At 40.7% G+C, this 21,436-nt stretch overlaps 2 protein-coding genes and 2 pseudogenes across 1 annotated transcript; 2 read left to right on the top strand and 2 right to left on the bottom strand.

The window, feature by feature from the left end:
* LOC136399227 (zinc finger protein 432-like) overlaps positions 1-21,436 on the top strand; it is a 125,945-nt gene that overhangs the window by 47,558 nt on the left and 56,951 nt on the right.
* On the bottom strand, positions 1,171-1,675 carry LOC136399294 (ubiquitin-conjugating enzyme E2 C pseudogene; annotated as a pseudogene).
* Positions 15,811-16,812, bottom strand: LOC136397135 (urotensin-2 receptor-like). The gene is given in 1 exon segment (XM_066371725.1): positions 15,811-16,812. A coding segment is annotated over 1 exon segment (1,002 nt).
* The window catches only part of LOC136397134 (vomeronasal type-1 receptor 3-like), a 28,373-nt pseudogene continuing 27,972 nt past the window's right edge, over positions 21,036-21,436 (top strand).

Below are 21,436 nucleotides of genomic sequence, written 5' to 3'. Positions count from 1 at the left end.
GGTGTCACAACAGAAGTCTGTTACTCCCTCCTCTCCTGTCACTGAATTAAAAGCAAGCCTGCAACTTTGGCATATCAGGACAGTGGTACAACCTACTGAGGTATTTGGCCTGTGTTTCAGGTATCTGAAAGTTTTATGGACTGGTCCATTAGAACCATCTCTAAAAATGATGGTTCTGTGTGTCCGAGACAGGGTTTCATCTTCTTGTCCACCCACTTCTAGCAGGGATGTCTTATTGTCCCAGAACCATTTTTTTAAAAAGCCATTCTTATCCCCTTCCCTGCAGAACTACCATTGCCATCACATGCTGTCTCTGTATGAGTCTGTGCACAGGCATTTTTTTGCTTACCTTTGGCTGGTTTCGCTATTGTACTGTCTTAATTATAGTGACTTGAAGTTCTCACTAAATGATAGAAAAATTCTTTCAACTTTAAAAAAGTGTAAATAGATACCATTGGGATTTTCATTGCTATTTCACTGGGTCTATATATAAATTTGGGAGACTTGACATATTTATTTATTTATTTAGACAGAGTGCAGAAGAGAGAGAAGAGAGAAACATCAACTTGTTCCACTTAGTTGTGCACCCAGTGATTGCTTCTAATATGTTACATGTCCCTCCTGGAGCTCATGAGGTGACTTAAGGATCGAGCTGGCAACTTCAGGACTGAATTGGCGACACGGCTGTTCAGGGAGTCATTCTATTCACTGAACCATCAACCAGGGTGTAGACATGACATCTTTGCAATGCTTTCACAGTCAAGTTTTCCATTTATTTCAGTCTGTTAACATTTCCCTCCAGCTCTTTCTGGCTAGTTCGGTGAGTTAGAAATCAACCAGAAGCACCAGAGGTTGCTGAATCATTCTCTGCTTGGGGCAAATACAAGAACTGATTGACGTTCGTGACTCACTCTCTCTGTTTCTAACTCTCTCTTGGCTAAAATCCATAAAAAACAATTTAAAATTTTTTCTCTTATTTTTTTTTCAACTCAAAATGTATTTATTTAATATAGTCACCACAGGGGCTCAACCAGAGAATTAATTAAAAAAAATAAAACAAAAATGACACCACAGCTGAAGATAGAGTCCTGTACAGAAATGAAGGCAAGGAGAGACCATCTAAGAAAAAAATAAAAAGACAGCACAAGGACAGAGACAGGACAGCCCAGGTCAGGGATCTTGGCTGGAGACCTGTTTTGCGTCGGTTTCTTGCAGGTACTTCTTAAAGACTGCGGGGCTTCTCCAGAGCTGGACAGCATGTGTGTTCACTGGGCTGTCAGGGTTGGGTTCTCCTAGCAGGCTCTGGATGAAGACCAGGATGTTCCTGACATCATACAGGCAAGAACACTTGTGCTTTAGGATATCCAGGCAGAAGTTACCCTGGGTGTCCACACTGGGGTGGAAGCAGGGCATGAGAAACTTCACTGTGGGCGCGCTGTATGGGTAGCCCCTGGGGAACGCTAGGAAGAGCTTATACCTCAAGTCTTCATAGACTGTGCCAGCTGCTCCATGGATGGTGCCCACCCATTTTAAAAGATTGTCTGATTTTGGGAAGGCAGAAATTCCTTTGTCGCCAGACATCATGAGGGTCATCACCTCCTGCTATGTGACCTCTTGCCCACCGGGCCCTGGGGCAGCGACCCCAATTAACTGGGTGGGCTCCTTTCTGAACTGCAGCTATTCTGGCAACAGTTGGGTTAGGTTCTGTGAGACCACCCAGGGAGTGCTGACAGATACACAGCAACTTCAAGAGCACGACTCTAACTGTGCATATTTGTTTTTTTTAGAAAGAAATGATTTAAAAATTTATTTTTTGTGACAGAGAGAGACAGAAAGAGGGACAAATAAGGTCAGAGTGGACAAGAAATGAGAAGCATTAATTCTTTGTTGTAGCAACTTAGTTTCTCCATGATTCCTTTCTCATGTTCCTTGACTGTAGGGGAGGGGGCCTACAGCAGACAGAGTGAACCCTTGCTCAAGCCAATGACCTTGGGCTCAATCTGGTGATTTTTGTTCAAACCAGATGAGCTTGAGCGCAAACTGGCAACCTAGGGGTTTTGAACCTGGGTCTTCCAAGTCCCTGTCTGACACTATCCACTGCACTACTGCCTGGTCAGGATGATTTTAAAATTTTTTAAATTTTATTTAGTGAAATCATTGGCCAACAGTGTGGAAGTCCCAGGTTTGATTCCAGGCCAGGCACACAGGAGAAGCATGCATCCACTTCTGCACCCTTTCCCCTCTATTCTCTCTCATTCTCTTTCTTTCCCTCCCACAGCCAAGGCTCCACTGGAGCAAAGTAGCCCAGTTGCTGCTGAGGATGGCTCCATGACCTTTACCTCAGGTGCTAGAATGTCTCCAGTGCAACTGAGCAATGCCCCCAATGAGCAGAGCATCACTCCCTAGTGGGCTTGCTGACTGGATCTCAGTTGGGCGAATGTGGGATTCTGTCCCTCTGCCTCCCCACTTCTCAATCCAGGGGGAAAATTTTTTTTTCCTATTGAATTAATAGTGATAGGAAGGGAAAAAGAAATTAAAAAAAAAGAAATATACATTGTTTTGTTGTTCCACTTATTTTTGCATTCTTTGGTTGCTTGTGTGTGTTCTGACCAGGAATAAAACACACAACCATTTCTTCTCTAAAAGATGCTCTAACCAACTTAGCTAACTGGCCAGGGCTTGGATGAGTACTTGAAATGTTTTTCCAGCCTAACCAGAGCATCAACCTAGGACGCAGAAGATCCAGGTTTGAGACCTCCGAGGGCGCCAGCATAATCTCAGGCTCATCTGGTATGAGCAGGGCTCTCAAGCTTGATCCCAAAGTCGTTGGCATGACCGAGGGGTTGCTTATCTGCTGTAGTTCCCTGGTTAGGGAACATGAAAAAGCAATCAATGAACAACTAAGGTGCCACAACAAAGAATTGATGCTTCTCATCTCTCTCCCTTCCTGTCTGTCTGGCCCTATCTGTTTCTCTCTATGACTCTCTTTCTCTCTGTGACAAAAAAAAAATTTCCATTGATTTGAGAGAAAGAGGAAGGGAAATATAGAGCAGGAGAAAAAGAAGCATTTTGTCATTGTTAAACTTAGTTGTTCGATTTTAGTTGTGCACTCATTGCTAGCTTCTCATATATGCCCTCAGTGTGACATAATAATGCTCTATCCACATAGCCACTCAGCCAGGCCTGAACGTAATTTTATTTTAAATTATATTTTCCCCTTCTGTAATTATAGAAATTGTGTACTTTGACACAACTGTTAGTTTTCATCCTTTATTGTATTCTCTGATAACTCTGGCTAATTTGGGTTCAGGAAAATTATTTTCCATACGCTTTTATAAGTTTTATAATTTCTCATACTTAAAACTGTGATCTATTCTGACTTAATTTTTCTTTATGACTAGAGTTAAGGGTCTTAATTAATCATGCTGCCACTAGGTATACAATTATCCCAGCATCTTCTGATAAAAGACTTAACCCATTGGCTTATTTTGGTACCTTGGTTAAAAAGTAATTAATGGTAATGTATTTGGATTCTCAATTCTAGTGATGCCTTTCTCATTGCAGCAGAAAAATGAAGCCTCACTTTACTGGCTTTACCTTCACTGCCTTTCCTCGAGATCTGGTACCAATGTCAATTGTAGATTATCTAGGCTGCTCTTCCTCTCTGGTTGGTGATTGCCAGACTCACTAGGCACCCATAGGCACCATTTCTTCAGTCTTTTTCTAGTCTGAAAAATTTTAAGAATATTCCCGCTAGCAGTATGCAGTTGGTGTTTCTTTACAGGACGTATGACCTCTTCTCTGTAGACTATCATTCTCTTCTGTTACACCACCTCTAAACTCTTGGCCATTTCAAAAATTTTAAAGGAACTCACTTTTTAAAAAAGCAAACTTCAAAAAAACTGCTGTGGCCTTGAGGTATTTCTACAGAACCACCGAACAAAACTTAGCTCACTTCTTATTTTTCCTCTGGAAGCTACAGTCTCTGAAAATATACTCGATTTCCACAGAGTCATAGTGCAAGAAAACAATGAATTTGAGGACCTTCTCACCTTCCAGTCACCCCAGGTGAAAGGCTCCACATTGCAGCTTTTCTTACATAGGGTGTTAGGTTTCTCAAAATGGCGGCCTCCATTGCGGATTTTTGGAGCCAGGGAGTACTGACCATTACATTCAAAGGGAGTGCTGGAAATCGCCTGTTTCTTCTAATGCTTTAGTTCCTTGTTGTCCATCTTAACGGGGTTATATTGGGATGATGCTTTCAGGTGCCAAATCAGTTTGCGGCAGTGTGAATTTTATATTCCTCGTGGCTCCAGAAAGCCAGATCAGAGTGCTCTTATCCTTTGAAATTGTCTAAAATGTTTTCTTTGGTGGTAGGTTTGTCTCTGACATCTCAGAGTAGCTGACAAAACAGAGTGGAAGTGGTGCAGTGTGGACTCCTGTATTATGACAGTAGGAGGAGTCCTGTGGTAGGAGCTCCAATGTATTTCAAAAGCAGGTGACTGCCTGTGGTTTGGGTACTGTTGGGCAAATAAGCTTTACAAATGTTTTTTAAGTTTTCTTGCTTATATTTTGCATTGGCCTGGGCAGCACCTGTGTGTAGTCTGTGGAAGGCTGCAGTGTTTGCTCTCAGGGCAGAAGATTGTAAAGTGTGGATTGGCTTTTTGTATGAGGGGACATTGTATTGCTAATGTTTGCTGGAGAAGGGTTGGTCTTTAAAATCGTAGTTTATAAATTCTGTATTGTTTCTTGATGGCTTATTTGTCAGTTACTGGCAAGGGTATGTCTCAATGTTGTATTATTAATCTGGATTTGATTATTTCTTCTTGTTTTGTGGTCCAGTTTCACGATACATTTCAATGCTATGTTAGGTGCATAAGAATGGCAGGATTTTAATAATTACTTTTCTTTCAAGATTTTATGGATTAATTTTTAAGAGAGGAAAGAGAAAGGGTGCAGGTGGTAAAGAGAGGGAAGCATGAATTTATAGTAGTTGCTTCTCACTTGTGCCTTGACCTGGCAAGCCCATGATTTCAAGCCAGTAACTTCTTCATTCTGGGTCAACACCTGATCCATTGGACCCAATGGGTCAGGCAGGAAAGTAATTTCAGGCATTTACAAGGTGGTCAATTGAAACTAATACTTCTGAGTGTTAAGCCTAATCTGGAGTGACCTGAAACATTGAAGACACGAACAAAGTCCATCGATTATACACCAAAGCTTTATTGTCTAGCTTGGCCAAGCAGCAGCAACTCCAACAGAAATCTAAAGGAGAGCACGCTGGCCCTTTGTTCTACTTAGTTTTTATAGTTTTGTAAGTGGGAAGTACACAAGCAAAAATTGTAATTAGGAGCCCCTTACCACTATTGGTTACAGTCATATTTCCTTTAACATGATAGGACCATGTTCAATTTGCAAGTCATACATCCTTTTGGAGAAAACAAAATTTACAAGTCAACACAATGGCAGAAAGATATCTTTTTACATATTAAAAGGCATTCCCATATTATCCTAGTGTTCATCTGCTATCTCTCTGTCCTGAGTCACAGGCGTTAACTACATGCATTTACATAGGACAGGTAGTTTCCGTGGGGACAAATGCCTGCAAATGGCTCATAGTTATAAGAGAAGCTTTATTTTGGCTTTTCTCTCCCTGCACCTGGCTAGCCATTTACCCCTTTCCCCACAGGTGTGGTGGAATGTCTGGGGATCCATGTTTTCCTCCCCTTTACATTTATAATACAATGCCAAGGGCCATCCTGGTTATGCCAATCACACAGTACAGAGACTATTCTCACAATTTCTCTGCACACCTTAACCCAAATTAATAAAATGTTCCCCAAGCCTCTTAAAATATTAATATTAATTCTGTAGTTTTTGGTACCTTACAACACCTCCGGGTGAAGTGGCTCAGTGGCTCCTCACTGAGGATTGTTTTTCTTTCTCAGGAGTAACTTTAGGGTATTCTGGTTTATTTTCTGTAAGAGTATGGTTAGAGCAGATTATTTGTGGGGAGTCTTTACATGGTGTGTCTTTTTCTTTCTTTTTTTCTTTTTTAGAGAGAGAGTAAAATGGAATGACAGATAGAAACAGACTGACTAAAAGGAAGAGAGATGAAAAATACCGACTTGTAGTTTCTGTCCACTGCTGGTTTCTGGCCATCTCCTGGTTAGCCATGATGTATCTTTTTCTAACCTTTTATTTCAAGCTTTCCATATTATTATGTTATTTACATGTCACCTATAATAGGATATTTGATTGTAAATTTTATATGAATGTGACAGTTTTGTAAAGTTTTGTGGGTTTTTTTTGTATTTTTCTGAAACTAGAAATGGGGAGAGACAGTCAGACAGACTCTCGCATGTGCCGGACCAGGATCCAACCGGCATGCCCACCAGAGGCGATGGTCTGCCCACCAGGAGGGCGATGCTCTGCCCCTCCGGGGCATCGCTCTGTTGCAACCAGAGCCACTCTAGCGCCTGGGGCAGAGGCCAAGGAGCCATCCCCAGCGCCCGGGCCATCTTTGCTCCAATGGAGCCTCGCCTGCGGGAGGAGAAGAGAGAGACAGAGAGGAAGAAGAGGGGGGGGGGAGGGGTCGAGAAGCAGATGGGCGCTTCTCCTGTGTGCCCTGGCCGGGAATCGAACCCGGAACTTCTGCACGCCAGGCCGACGCTCTACCACTGAGCCAACCGGCCAGGGCCTGTAAAGTTTGTATTTAATGTAACTAACAGGAATGCTTATTTTGTTTATATTTGATATAATTTTCAACTCTTTTAAAACAGTAATCTAAGTGCATTGTAATTGTTTATATTCTTTTTTCTGTATTTCTTCTTGGGTTTTTTTTTTTTTGGTCTTTTTTAAAATAATTTTTAAAATTGCACTGAGTGTATTTTTAGAGAGAGAGCAGGAAACATAGAATAATTTGTTGATTTACTTATTTATGCATTCATTGATTGCTTCTCAGATGTGCCCTGACCAGTGATTGAACTTGCAACCTTAGCATATGACAGCGGTTCTCAACCTGTGGGTTGCGACCCCAGCAGGGTCGCCTAAAGCCATCGGAAAATACATAATGCATATCAGGTATTTACGTTCTGAATAATAACTGTAGCAAAATTACAGTTATGAAGTAGACTCCAAAATTATTTTTTGGTTTAGGGTCACCGCAACATGAAGAACTGTATTGCGGGGTCACGGCATTAAAAAGGGTGAGAACCACTGGCATATGAGGAAGGCATTCTTAACTAACTGAGCTATGAAACAGGGCTCATATGACTCTTATAAGTTATATATTTCACATCTGTGTGCATAGAAATTACCACAGCTGTTAGTTTTCATCCTGACAGTAGAGATTATATATAGTGTGGAACTTTAAAAATCTTTGTGATAGTGTCTCTGCACTTCTACAATAATAAAGGATCTCAAGGCACTTCAACTTCATTTACCAGGTTCCAGTTTATTTACATTTTTGTGTAATTTTGTTTTTTATATGTGTTTTGAACCTTAAATGCTAATATAATATTTACTTATGAGCCAGTGCTAGCCTGGTGCAGTGACACATTGATGGGAGTGTCCATCTAATTCATCAAGGTTTCGGGTTTAATCCTTGCTCAGGGCACCATTGGAGTCAACTAATGATTGCATAGATGGGTTGAACAACAATTCCTCGGTCTTTTTGTCTTTCTCATGCTCTCTCTCTCTCTCTCTTTCTCCCTCTGTTTTTCTTTCTCTCTTTCTCTCTCATTCTCAAATCAATAAATTAATGCTGGGCCAATTTTGTACAAATGATCAAACCAGCCATGGCTTTAGGGCAATAATTTGCATATATTATTTACATAGTAATTCTACAACTTACTGATATTTAGTAAGTTTATAGTTGTGACATCATTAAAATTCAGTTTTTAAAAAACTTTACAACCTCATACACAATGGAATTGGTAGTGTTATTGTTATATTTTGCAAATTTTTTCTGTAATTTAATTACAACTTTTTATTGGATAGATAATGTAAAAATATTTTCTCACAATCTTTATTTCTAGTCTCCACTTTCTTAAATGTTGGTGCATCTCTAATCCTTCCTTTCTGTCTGTTCCTGTCTTTTTTTCTGTTCATCTTTCTTTCACTAAAATATTAAAAAAAGGAAATAAATTTAGTTACATGGGTGAATGTACTTCTTTTCTCACCATTTAAGTAAAAATGTGCTTAGTCAATGCATTTTCTCTTTTAAATACATAATTTCTAGATACAACTTCAGTTATCTTTCTTATTTTGGAGTTTACATTTTTATATCAAGCATTGGCTTCACTCTCCAATACAAAATAGGAAAGTGGGTTTTTCATGGATATCTGTGTCCCTCCTGTTGCCTCCTCATATTATTCACCTGCCACTGTGTGTACAGTTACCAGTTTTTAGAGGGTAGGATCATAAAATATGATTCATCTAAAATTACTAATTTAATGCCATAAAAATATTTATATATACTTTTTAATTTTTAAAAGTTTAGAGAGTAAGAGAAAGAAAGAGGGCCTTATTTTTGTATGTATCCTGTTAGGGATCAAACTGGCAACCTTTGTGTACCAGAAGATGGTCTAACCAACCGAGCTATCCTGACCAGTGGTATAGTATTCTATAAAACAGAAAAAGTCTATTTAATGTAGTTTATTTATGCCATTAATTACTTTTTTTGTGTGAAGCAGAGACGGAGAGGAAAACAGAAGAGACAGACAGGGAGGGAGAAAGATGAGCATCAATTCCTTGTTGTGACACCTTAATTGTTCATTGATTGCTTTCTTATATGTGTCTTGAATGTGGGTCTTCATCAGAGCAAGTGACCACTTCCTCAATTGTGCAACCTTGGGCTAAAGCCAGCGACCTTGGCTTTTAATCCAGTGACCTTTGGGAACAAGCTAGGATCCATGGGGTCATATCTATGAACATACATGCAAGCCAGCGACCCCTGTGCTGAATCCGCTGACCTTGGGGTTTTAAACTTTGGTTCTCTGTGTCCTAGTCTGACACTCTATCCACTGAGCCATGGCGTGGTCCGGTGTCCTTACTTAGTTCATTATATACATTGTTTGCCCAAGATTCCTGTCTCTCCTTCTCAGTATTAGGTATATATAATTTTTGGTGTTTTCAAGTGAAAAGATTTTGGTATAGTTGAGTTCTTTCATTGAGTTGATAATTTAATATATAGTTTAGTCTGTATTGAAGCTGTATTTACACATACTGAATATGTATATATGTCCTGAAGACATATCATATATCTAAAACAACATATATGTATATTATATGTTTGACTATGGTATGTATAAAATATGATATATTGTTGTATCAGAACAGCAAGAAACAGAACCTGTGCCATACAATTTAGGAGCCAAATTAAGGAGTCTTTTTTTGAAGCTAGCGACTGCACGGAGACCTAAGTCAGTCAAATTATGCAACCCAGAATCCAGTTTGAGGTCATCTTTTAAGACAAACTTAAACACTGATTGAGGAATAGGGAGTAGGAGAATCCTAGCAGGAAAACAAAGCAGTGAAACAAGCTCATTTACAATACTTATTTATAGGATTAATTCAGGTATAAACATTCTGGGAACACCTGCATTCTTTGGATGCTTGTATGTGCTATGACCAGGATTAAAACCCACAACCCTGGCTCCTCTGCTTGGTGCTCTAACAGGCTTAGTTATCCCGATAGGTTTTGATTAAATTTGTTTTTTCTCTCTCTGTCTCTAAAGAAAAAAGCCCTGTCTAGAGAGCTCAATTGGTTGAAGCATCATCCTGGAGCGCAAAAATTGCCAGTTTGATTTCCCCAGTCAGGGCACATACAGGAGCAGCACTGTGTTCTTGTCTCTCCCCTCTTCGCTCCCTAAAAAAAAAAAATAATAATAATAAATACAGTGCTGATGTTGTACCTAGTACATTGTTTTCTCATTTATCCCAGCATCCTTTTTTATTTTAATGGAGTGACATTGATAAGTCAGGGTACATATGTTCAGAGAAAACATCTCAAAATTATTTTGACATTTGATTATGTTGCATAAACATCACCCAAAGTCAAATTGTCTTCCATCACCTTCTATCTGGTTTTCTTTGTGCCCTTCCCCTCTTCCCACCCCCTCCTTCTCCTTTCTACCCCTCCTCTGGTAACCACCACACTCTTGTCCATGTCTCTGAGTCTCATTTTTATGTCCCACCTATGTATGGAATCATATAGTTCTTAGTTTTTTCTGATTTACTTATTTCACTCAGTATAATGTTATCAATGTCCATCCATGTTGTTGTCAATGATCCATTGTCATTTCTTATGGCTGAGTAGTATTCCATAGTATATATGTACCATATCTTCTTTATTCAATCCTTTATTGAAGGGATTTTTTTCAAGGGGTTGTTCTCATGTCTTGGCCACTGTGAATCAGGCTGCATGTGTCTTTACGCATCAATGTTTTTGATTTGGGGGGGTATATACCCAGTGTTAAGCCTAATTCGAAGGGACTTGAAACGCTGAAGACACAAACAAAATTTGTCGATTTCACACCAAAACTTTATTGTCTAGCTTGACCAAGCGGCGGCAACTCCAACAAAAATCTGAGGGACAGCGTGCCGGCCCTTTGTTTTACCTAGTTTTTATAACTTTGTAAGTGGGAAGTACAAAAGTAAAAATTGCAATTCGGTGCCCTTTACCATTATTGGTTATAGTCATATGTCCTTTAACATGATAGGACCATGTTCAATTTGTAAGCCATACATTATTTTGGAGAAAACAAAATTTATAAGTCAACACAATGGTAGAAAGATGTCTTTTCATATATTAAAAGGCATTCCTATATTTTCTAGTGTTTATTTGCCATTTCTCTGTCCAGAGTCACACGTATTAACCATATGCATTTATATAGGAGAGGTAGTTTCATGGGGACAAATGCCCGCAAATGGCTTATTACTATAAGAAAAGGTTTATTTTGGCTTTTTTCTTCCTCCATTTGGCTAGCCCTTCATCCCTTTCCCCACAGGTGTGGTGGAATGTTTGGGGATCCATGTTTTCTTTTCCTTTGCATTTATAATACAATGCCAAGAGCCATCCTGGTTTTATGCCAATCACACACTATAGAAATTATTTTCAATTTTTTTTGCACACTTAAACGCAAATTAATAAATGTTCTTTAAGCTTCTTAAAATATTAATATTAATTCTGTAACTTTTGGTACTTTACAACACCTGCGAATAAGGTGGCTCAGTGGCTCCTCACCAGTAGAGGGATTGCTGGGTCATATGGTAGTTCTCTTTCTAATTTTGTGAGAAACCACCATACTTTCTTCCATAATGGTTGTATACCAACAGTGGATGAGTGTCTCAGCATCTTTTGATAAAAGACTTGTCTCATTGGCTTATTTTGGTACCTTGGTAAAAAATTAATTGACTGTAATATATTTGGATTCTCAATTCTGGTGGTGCCTTTTTCATTGCTGCAGAGAAATGGAGCTTCACTTTACCGGCCTCACTTTTAGTGGCCTTTTCACAAGGCTCAGACCCAATGAAAACTTTAGATCATCTAGGCCACTCTTCCTCTCTGGTTGGTGATGGCTAGCCTCACTCAGAACAAATTTCTCAAAATCTTTTTCTGGTCTTAATATTTTTTAGAAAATTTTCACTAGCAGTTTGCAGTTCGTGTTTCTTTACAAGATGTGTGACCTCTTCTCTGTGGTGTATCACTCTCTGCTGTTACATACACATCCTAACTCTTGACCTTTTCTAAAATTTTAAAAACACTTCTTATTTTAAAATACAAACTTTATAAAAGCCACTGTGACCATATAATATTTTTGCGGAACCATCGAACACAATTTGGTTCCCTTCTAATTTTGGTCTGGAAGCTTCAGTTTCTGAAAATACACTCGCTTTCCACAGAATCATAGTGCCAAGAAATCAGACCATTTGAGGAACTTCCCACCTTCCAGCCAGCCCAGGCTACAGGCTCCAGTGTTGCTACTTTTCTTATACATATAGGGCTTCAGGTTTCCCAACATGGCGGCCCCCAATGCATCACCACGGTTGCCAGTGGTCACTGACAAATTACCTTCAGGGCAGTGTGGAAATTTTCTTTGTTTCTTTGAAAGATAGAGAGCCTCATCGGCCCTCAGGGTGGCAGACTGTATATTGCCACTGTACATGGCTTGTTTTGATACCTTGCTCAAGGCAGCAACCTTGGGAACTGAAACCTGGATTCTCAGCATCCCAGGCTGATGATGCCTGGTTAGGCATTTTTTTCATGATTTTATTTATTTATTTTAGAGATGAGAGAGAAAGAGAGGGAGAAAGGCAAGGGGGAGGAGTGGAAAGCATGAACTTGTAGTTCCTTCTTATATGTGCGTTGACTAGGCAAGGCTGGGGCTTCAAACCAGTGCCCTGAGAATTCTAGGTTGATGCCCTACTCACAGCATCACCATAGGTCAGGAATAATGTTTTGGATAAGAAATATACTGATGCATCTGTGAACAGATGAGCTGAGTCCAAAATGGTGTCAGCCTTGTGTGCCTGAAGATTTAACTTTCATAGGGTTAGTGAGCAAAGCTAGCAAGATTAATTTTGGTTGGGAATTTTGGGGTGGGGGAAGGGGATTACTTAATGAGGAAATTACCCCAAGGGGGGGTGTGGGTGGGAGTGGTTAGAGGAGGTGGAAGATCAGTCAGTTTCTCTCAGGTGGAGAGTTAAGGAACTGTCATGGCCCCAAATCTGTTGAACCTGGTGAGTAAAGGATTTTTAGTAAGGGGCCCTAGACCCCAACCTAACTGGTATAGAGGTGCTATTTGAAGGGAAAGAAAAAAACTAAGTTGTTCTAGAAGCTAGTTATTTCTGAATTGTTAGAAAGATTTGTTTAATGTGCAGAAGTTTTGTGCAAGAGGAAGAATCAAAAAGAGAAAGGACTTAGGAAACACAGGTTAAATAAAAGAGGGGGCTGCTCTAAGACCTGAAACAAGCAGGAAGCTGTTAGAAAAGATTAACATGAGCATCACTGTACATACACCCCATGAAAAAAAGAGAAAAAATTGGCTGCAGTGTTAAGACACATCTAACCTTCAACTGATAAAATTCTGTCCAATCCCTCAGGCCAAAATGTGCTTCTGCCGCTAATTCTTCAAAAACTCATGCTGCTGTGTTTTTTTTTCCCCAAAAAGTCACTGACCAAGGCCATAGACCAGGATGTCCTAATATGAGCATACTAGATGCACAAATCCCATATTAGCAGATGCCCAGGGCTGCAGCCCCTATTGCCTGGAGATATTACCTCCTCCAGCCCCTCACTCTTGAAGTTACTCTACCTGTTATAAAGTAGCTTACCTTAATTCCATGGGTTAAGTAGAGACACCAAGGCAGGATAAGAAGAAATTTTAGAAAGAGATTTATTAATAATTGGCTACATATGACTTACATAGGGCATAGGTAACCCTAATCATGTAGCCTCAAATATAGCTCTGAGGCTAGTTATATAGACATGATCACATACAGGTTGGGGAAGCATGACCCAATAGTTAATTACTAACAGGTTTGCAACATTCATATATAGGATCTATTGAAAGGAAAAAACATTCCTACATATTAAAATTTACAAGGTAACACAATAGCAAAAAAAAAATATGGCATTATACATATCAACACAGTAGCAATAAATATAGTTTTACTTATCAAAAGACATTCACAAATCTTCTAGTGTCTACCCCCAATCCCTGTTGCCACAGCTAAATGGTTATTTTAGGATGAGGAGAGAGGCCAAATGAAAATACCCTTCCAAAAATGTTGGAACTAACTTATTAGGTTTCCCAATAAGCTAGTCCCCAATTGTTTAGTTTACAAATTTTTGTACATATAAAGGATTTCAAGAGGGATGATTATTAGAAAGCATATAAAATGTTACAGTATGCAGGTTTTTCAAGCAAGGGGAGTGGTCTTGTGATCCTTTTGTCTAGAGGTACATACATCAATCACAATTTCAGGAAGGGAGGGGATTTTGACGTCAGAGGATAAGCGTTTGTAAATTGCCCATCAAGGAGAAAGAAAGGGGTGAGGAAAGGGCTACTCAAATCTCTCTTCCCTCTTTCGCATTCCTGGCTGGCTGTTTATGTTCTCTCTCACAGATGTAAGGAAGAGAGGGCTCCAAGTCTCCTTCCTTCCATTCAAAACCCAGTACAAAAACCTCCAGTTACAATAAAATAACCCTTCCTAAGCAGGAATGCGATTGGCCATCTTGAGCTGGTGTCAATCAGACACAAGTATAAAAATCTTATTTACAAAATCTCTGTGAACACTTGGCCTAAACCATAAAATGCCTTTTAAGCCTTTTAGTATAAGGGGGATTCTTACCTTAGTACATAGTATGTCCTTGTAAGTCAGGAAGCTCCCACATTCTTCTCCCTCCATTCTGCACAGAAAGGAAGGGGGAAGAAGCCTGATTTTTCTCTTTAAAATAGCCTTGCCAATACTAACTTTTACAGTTCTTTGGCACCTTATCACATTCCCCACTGATTTTATTTCTTGAGTCAAATCCTTGACTCATTTTAACGAGGTGTGTGAGGCTGTTCAGTAGGCAGGAGCCTAAAGTGAAGGCTAGTGTTAGTGATCTGCAGATCCTCTAAGTGGAAACATCAGGCTATAATATGCAACAGATATTTAACAGGTAGACTTGATATTTTCATTAACAGTAATACAGTCTATTGAAGAAACAAATGCTATTGATTAATTTCTTACAACCTGTACAAACCTGCAACTTACATAAAATTAACCACCTTTTATAACAACTTACTTTTTTCTTTTGTCTTTCAAAAGTATTCCTTACTTTATACCTTTTATTATTAAAACTGTACAATTCCTTTCTAGTCAGAACTGCTAATTTTAAAAAATCTTAACCTTTAGTGACAACTAAGTTGGCAATAAGTGATTTTTCTTTAAAGTATACTTTCTTTTGGAGGTGTCCTCCCTCTAAGTAGCTAGTATTTATAGGTTAAGTATAAGCACATATATATTTCCATTTACCTTGTAGCTCTCTTCTATCGAAGGGACTTATATCTCCCTTCTGTATGACTCACAGCAGTACATGGATCAACCCTTAAGACAACTTGTTCTGGCTTTTCTTTTACTTCAGTTTCTGTCCCTCCTCAAAGTCTAATTAAAAGGAGGTTCTTAGTGAATTTCTTCTTCCATTAGCTTGCATAGATCAGCTAGCTTCCGGTTTGTGGCTGGAGCAGGGTATGCAGTCATTCTAAGGGTAAACTTACAGGGGTTGGTGGGGTCAGTCTCCACTGTCCATGAGGGTGTCTTTGCTGGGACTGCAGGCTTCAAACAGCTGTGGTGGACCCAGGCAGGCATGCCTTCTACCTTAGCAGCAATGGGAGTGGCTAGGATCACAGTGTGTGGTCCAATCCACGTGGGAGTCAGTCCTTGGGTGGTGTAGTTCTTTACCCAGACTGAGGGAAGTACTCCATCTCCTGGCAGTGTCGGAAGTGCCTCTCAAACAGTCTTTTCAACAGCCTGCAGAGTAATCTGCTGACCCTGTAAGTACATAAGGAAGGAGTGTTACTTAACTCACCTTTTTTTCTTCTTGAGTTTTGGTAGTAAGGGAGGGGAGGTTCTGGGCTGACAGAGCTGAAATGAGCAATGGGGATGGCAACTCAGCTGCCCCACAAATGGGATAGAAAGGAACTTTCTGGAAGAGGAAGGAGGAAGAGAGCTGTCAGCAGAGTCAGTGGAGGGTTTGGAGGGGTTCAGGAAGTGGCTTTTACTATGGGGCCTCCCTGCAAGTCTCCAGCTATGGCCAACTCACTCCAGCACCCACCTGGAGGCTGGGACACTCAGGGACAGACACCCCAGGGCCTCCTGGGACAGGCTGAAGTGCTCAGTGACGTGCTGGCTGCTGGAGGACAGCAGGCAGCCAAAGGCATGCTGGGAGTGTGTGGGGCACTGCCAGAAGTCTTGGGTGCTCACCGGCCCACTGGCGCTCCTTTCATAGGGTGAGCGTCCCCGGAACTCACGGTGGTTTTTGGTGAACAGGATGTAGAGAAAGGGGTCGATGCAGCTGTTGCCGTAGGTGAGACAAGTGGTCAGGTAGTTGGCAATACGTGAGCTGTGGGGTGTGAGCGGCTGAGCACCAAGGTACTGGACCAGCAGCTGCCATATGCAGAAGGGCATGAATCATGCCCGGAAGAGCAGCGCAATGCCCAGAATGAGGTACAGCACTCTGGGGTTGGGCAGCCGCTGCATCTGTGGAAAGGAGGCTTGCTGCCACAGCCAGTTGGCCCAGGCCAGGTGCATGTAGAGCAGCCCTGTGACCACACCAGGCCCCAAAATGCTGGTCTCAAAGAGCATTAGGTAGACATGGTGGGTGCTCTGGCACCAAGCTGGCAGGCAGAGGCTCTCATGTTCCCTGTTTACCAGCCGCATAGCCAGAATCAAGGGCAGAGCCAGCAGCAGTGACAGCAGCCATGTGCCAAACATCAGGACCTTGTGGTAGCCCTTAGAGAACTGTGTGGTGTCCAGCAGCCTCAGCACTGCAGCATAGTGCTCACTGCTCATGACGGTCAGGGTGAAGATGCTGGCATGCATGGTCAGGAAGTCCAGGCTAAAGAGGACATGGCAGCCCACGTCTCCAAAGTGCCACTCCTTGATGATGTAGGTGGTCACAATGAAAGGGATGCTGAGCAGGTAGAGCAGGTCGGCCAGCACAAGGTTGACAACATAGACGTACATGGAGGCTGAGGTGCGCAGGAAGCGGCACGTGACCACCAGTGTGTACACGTTGCTCACCACACTCACCACGCCCATGACCAAGAGGGAAAAAAGCACATAGAGGTCATGGACTGATGTGCACAAATACCTGATCAGTTCTGGAAAAGGGACCAATTAGGGGAAATTCTGCTTTTGTAATACATTTGAAGCTACATCAGTGATTATTGAGTTGAAAATCAAAATAATTTGGAATTGAGCTGATAGTTCACAGACAAATATTTGTGGTAGAAGGTGTTTCATTACATCAACCATTTGCAAAATATACCCACTGTCTGAGAATTCAAGATTCCTTACATAGTTTTTACCACTTCCAGTTCTCGAAGGCTGCATTTTTCACCCTGCACACTGTATCCTCTAACACACTGAAGTTGCTGTTTTGTGCAGGTAATAAGGTTCCAGCTGCATTCGTTTGAATAAAAATATTTATTTCCCCTTCCCTCCCCACACACCCATTTGTTATAGAGTCTGGCCTCTCTCTATGAAGTTTTTCTTGTCAAAAATCATGTGGTATGACAGAGCTTTATTATGTGCATTTCCATCTAAAAAATCCAAAATGTCCACTTCTGCTTTTTTGACTGTTTTCCCTCCCCTGGGTCCCTTCAGCTTGATTTTGTACTAATTCTACACTGGGTTTTGTTTTTTGTTTCTGTTTGTGCCAAAAATCCTTTTGGAATTTTGGTATAGATTTCATCCTGTCTGTAGAATGCTTGAGTAACCTGTACATTTCAACAATAGTAACTCATTTACTAACCATTATTAAGGGATGCCTGTTTTCTTCATTTTCACATAGAGAGGGGCTGATAGAGACAGAGAGACAGGGAGGGAGAGAAATGGAAAGCATCATTTCTTTGTTGCAGCACTCTAGTTGTTAATTGATTGCCTTCTCATGTGTGCCTTGGCGAGGGTACAGGGGCATGACAGCAGAGTGAGTGACCCCTTTTTCAAGCCACTGACCTTTGGCTTCAAGCCATTGATCATGGGGTCATGTCTATAATCCCATGATCAAGCCTGCAACCCCGCACTCAAGGTGGCAACCTCTGGGTTTTTATCCTGCATCCTCAGCATCCCAGTCCGATGCTCTGTCCCCTGTGGCACCACCTTATCAAGCTTAAGGGATGGCTTTCTGTTAATTTAAATCTTATATTTATTTTTGCAATGTCTTGTTTCTGGTCTGTATGTCATTCATCTTGTTGACTGTTTTTAATTCCTGTGTATTTTATTTTTTTCAAAGCTATGATAAATAGCACCATTTTCCTTAGTATTTTAGATTGCTCATTGCAACTTTTGTATACTAGTTATATACAGCCCGTCCTGGCTGTTAGTTTTTGTCTTATGCACTGTATTGTCTCACAGAATGTAGCTGGTCCATTAGTCCATGTATCTGTATTTATGAATTTTAAGAGTTCCACCTCTTTGAGTCTGTTTCACTCTATTTTTTTTCTCCATTTCTCTCCTCTGCTGACCTCTAATTAAGTAGCCTCACTGGTCAGCCCTCTTTCTCCAGTGTAATTCAGAGTTTTCTAATAAACACAATGGAAATACAATGGATATATTTTTTTTGTCCCACAGATGGTGAGATACATGAGAGTAAAACTGATAATAAATGATATTATCCAAAAATATTTCTAGGGACGGTCCCTCTGATATCACTTTTTTAGTTTATTTTTATGTATATGCTTAAATGCATGCTTATAAGTTTTATATTTTTTTGTAGTTGAAATGGTATTTTAAGTATATTTTACAGTTGTGGGTTTTTTTACACTATCATAATAATTTTTGGAGTGAATGTAAGAACTTCAGCACGTGGTGGCACAGGGGATTGACCGTCGGCTTTGAACACAGAGGACCATGGTTTGAATCCCCAAGGGTGATGGATTGAGCACAGGCGCACTGGTTTGATCCCAAGCATGCTGGCTTGAGTAAGGGGCACTTCCTCAGCTAGAGGCCACTCCAATCAAGGTACATTTGTATATATGAGAAAAGAATCAATGAATGACAAAGGTGCTGCATCGAAGAATTGATATTTCTCATCTATGTTCCTTCTTATCTGCATGTCCCTGTCTGTGTCTCTTTCAAGGAAAAAAAAAAATCAAGTGAATGGGAGAATAGTAATGTGTGTGTGACTACAATGTGATGACCATTTATGCAGTAAAATCTAGATAGACCTGACCCTGTGTCAACTTGATTCAGAGAACAGGTTTTCATTGTGTTTTGTAGGCTGTTTCCTAACTATTTCAATTCTTTAAAAAAAAATTTTTTCAGCCTGCCCTGTGGTGGTGCTATGCATAAAGCATTGATCTGGATGCTTAGGTATCTGGTTTGAAACCTGGGGTTGCCCAGTGAAGGCATATGTGAGAAGCTACTGCTCCTAGTTGATGCTTCTTGCTACTGGTACTTTCCATTCTCTCTCAAAAAAAAATTTAAAATGAACAGAAAGAAAAATTTCCATTCATTTGAGGGACTCAACAAGAGAGAGTGAAGGTTCAATTCAGTATTTCATTTAATTGTTCTATTCAGTAACGTACTCACTAATTTTATCATGTGGGTGCCCTAACCAGGGATCTCAATGCAACCTTGATGCACAGGGACCAATGAGTCACTATCCAATGAGTCACTCTTCCAGGGCATTTTTTTTTTCCCATTTTTCTGAAGCTGGAAACAGGGAGAGACAGTCAGACAGACTCCCGCATGCGCCCGACCGGAATCCACCCGGCACGCCCACCATGGGGCGACGCTCTGCCCACCAGAGGGCAATGCTCTGCCCATCCTGGGCGTCGCCATGTTGCGACCAGAGCCACTCTAGCACCTGAGGCAGAGGCCACAGAGCCATCCCCAGCGCCCAGGCCATCTTTGCCCCACTGGAGCCTTGGCTGCGGGAGGGGAAGAGAGAGACAGAGAGGAAAGTGCGGCGGAGGGGTGGAGAAGCAAATGGACGCTTCTCCTGTGTGCCCTGGCCGGGAATCGAACCCGGGTCCTCCGCACGCTAGGCCGACGCTCTACCGCTGAGCCAACCGGCCAGGGCTATAATTTTTTAATTTTTATTTTCTTTTTTTGTGTGTGACAGAGACAAAGAGAGGCACATGTAGTGGAATAACCCATTGCATGGCCTTGGATAGGAACACAGCCAACAAGAAAAGAATGTTTTGCCAAGAGAATTGTTTTGTGACTTGAAGGTGGGTCACTGAAACAGGTCTATGTGACTGAAGGCAGTTGCTGGGCTCTTTTCTCAGTAAAACATTTTCATAAGATTTCTGTTTCTTCCAAGGTTATCCCTTGAGATAAAGAGAGGAATGTTGTGGAAACCATAGAAGCAATAGCAATTAATACCTTTTGATGTTATGTTGTTATTAAGCTACCATGCAGGTGTACTCCATGTATCTTTAAGTAAAAGTTACGCTTGATGTTATGCCAATTTCTCAGGAAGCAAGCTTTGTGAAGTCTTGTGAATAAAAATAGGACACAGTGCAAACTCGGGGCCATTTGCCTGAGCAAGCAGTGGTCCTTTGCTCGTCCTTGATGATTTCATCTGCTGATCTTCCTCTCTGTGCCTCGAACTCACAACATTTGACGCCCAACGTGGGGCCTTAAGAAGAAATTAGGAACAGGAGGAAACGGTAAGTTGGATGCGCTGTGTTTGCGAAACTTTTGGGAAAACTAGCAAAGTCATGGGAAATTCCCATTCATTATTGGACAATTATGTACTAGTTTTAAAATCCCTTTTAAAAGGGTCTGGGTTTCAGATAAAAGACAAGGTTTTGCTACATCTTTTAAATGTTATTCAGAAACATTGTTATTGGTATACTCCTCAGCATAGTAATCTGTTGAATTTGAAGGTTTGGCAACAAGTAGGAAAATCTTTATGCCGTGCTCATCAGCATGGAGATCCACTTGATGCTGAAATGCGGACTGCTTATAATTTTATTGCTACAGCTCTTGGTCCTTTGCAATCAGATGGAGATTCTGTCAAAGACTTGAGTGAGCTTATTTTTAATGAGCCTGAAGAATTTGATTCAGCACGGAATGAATAGAATGATGATTTGGACAATACTGTCTCTGCTTCTGAAGTTACTGATAATGTTAATGAAATTCAGCCATCCACAGGCTTTCTTCCCTCTTTCTTAAAAAATGAGGGAGCCCCTATGGATGATGTTGCCTGTCTAAAACATTTATTAAATAAATTACAACTTACACTGGAACAACAGGATATTGGAAATCAGTATACTACTTATCCTGTTCAAAAGCAAGATATATGTGAGGTGATGGCTCCTCCAATTGAAGGTCAAGAATTAATTGGTACTGGCAGGGGAAGGATTTTTGAATTCCCTGAAATTTCTGAAATGCAACAGGTGCTTGTGCATCATGATGATTTAGAATCTAATTCTAGTAATTTTTCTGCATCTATTTTTCCAATTATTCGACAGCCTTTTCCTCTTAATGCTCCAGATCCTGGGGGAGGGCATAACATCCAATTTGACCAAATTGAATTTACTTTCTTAAAGCTATTCAAAGAATCTGTTGCTATGTATGGACCTCAATCCCCTTATGTTCTAGGTCTTATCTCTTCCTATTGTAATGATTATTTAATGATTCCTTTGGATTGGGATTTACTTGCTAGTATGGTTTTGGGACCAGAAAAATATGTACAATTCAAATCTTGATG

Source organism: Saccopteryx leptura, chromosome 3 (assembly GCF_036850995.1).
Source record: "Saccopteryx leptura isolate mSacLep1 chromosome 3, mSacLep1_pri_phased_curated, whole genome shotgun sequence".
Classification (NCBI taxonomy): domain Eukaryota; kingdom Metazoa; phylum Chordata; class Mammalia; order Chiroptera; family Emballonuridae; genus Saccopteryx; species Saccopteryx leptura.
This window is presented reverse-complemented; position numbering and strand designations above follow the sequence as displayed.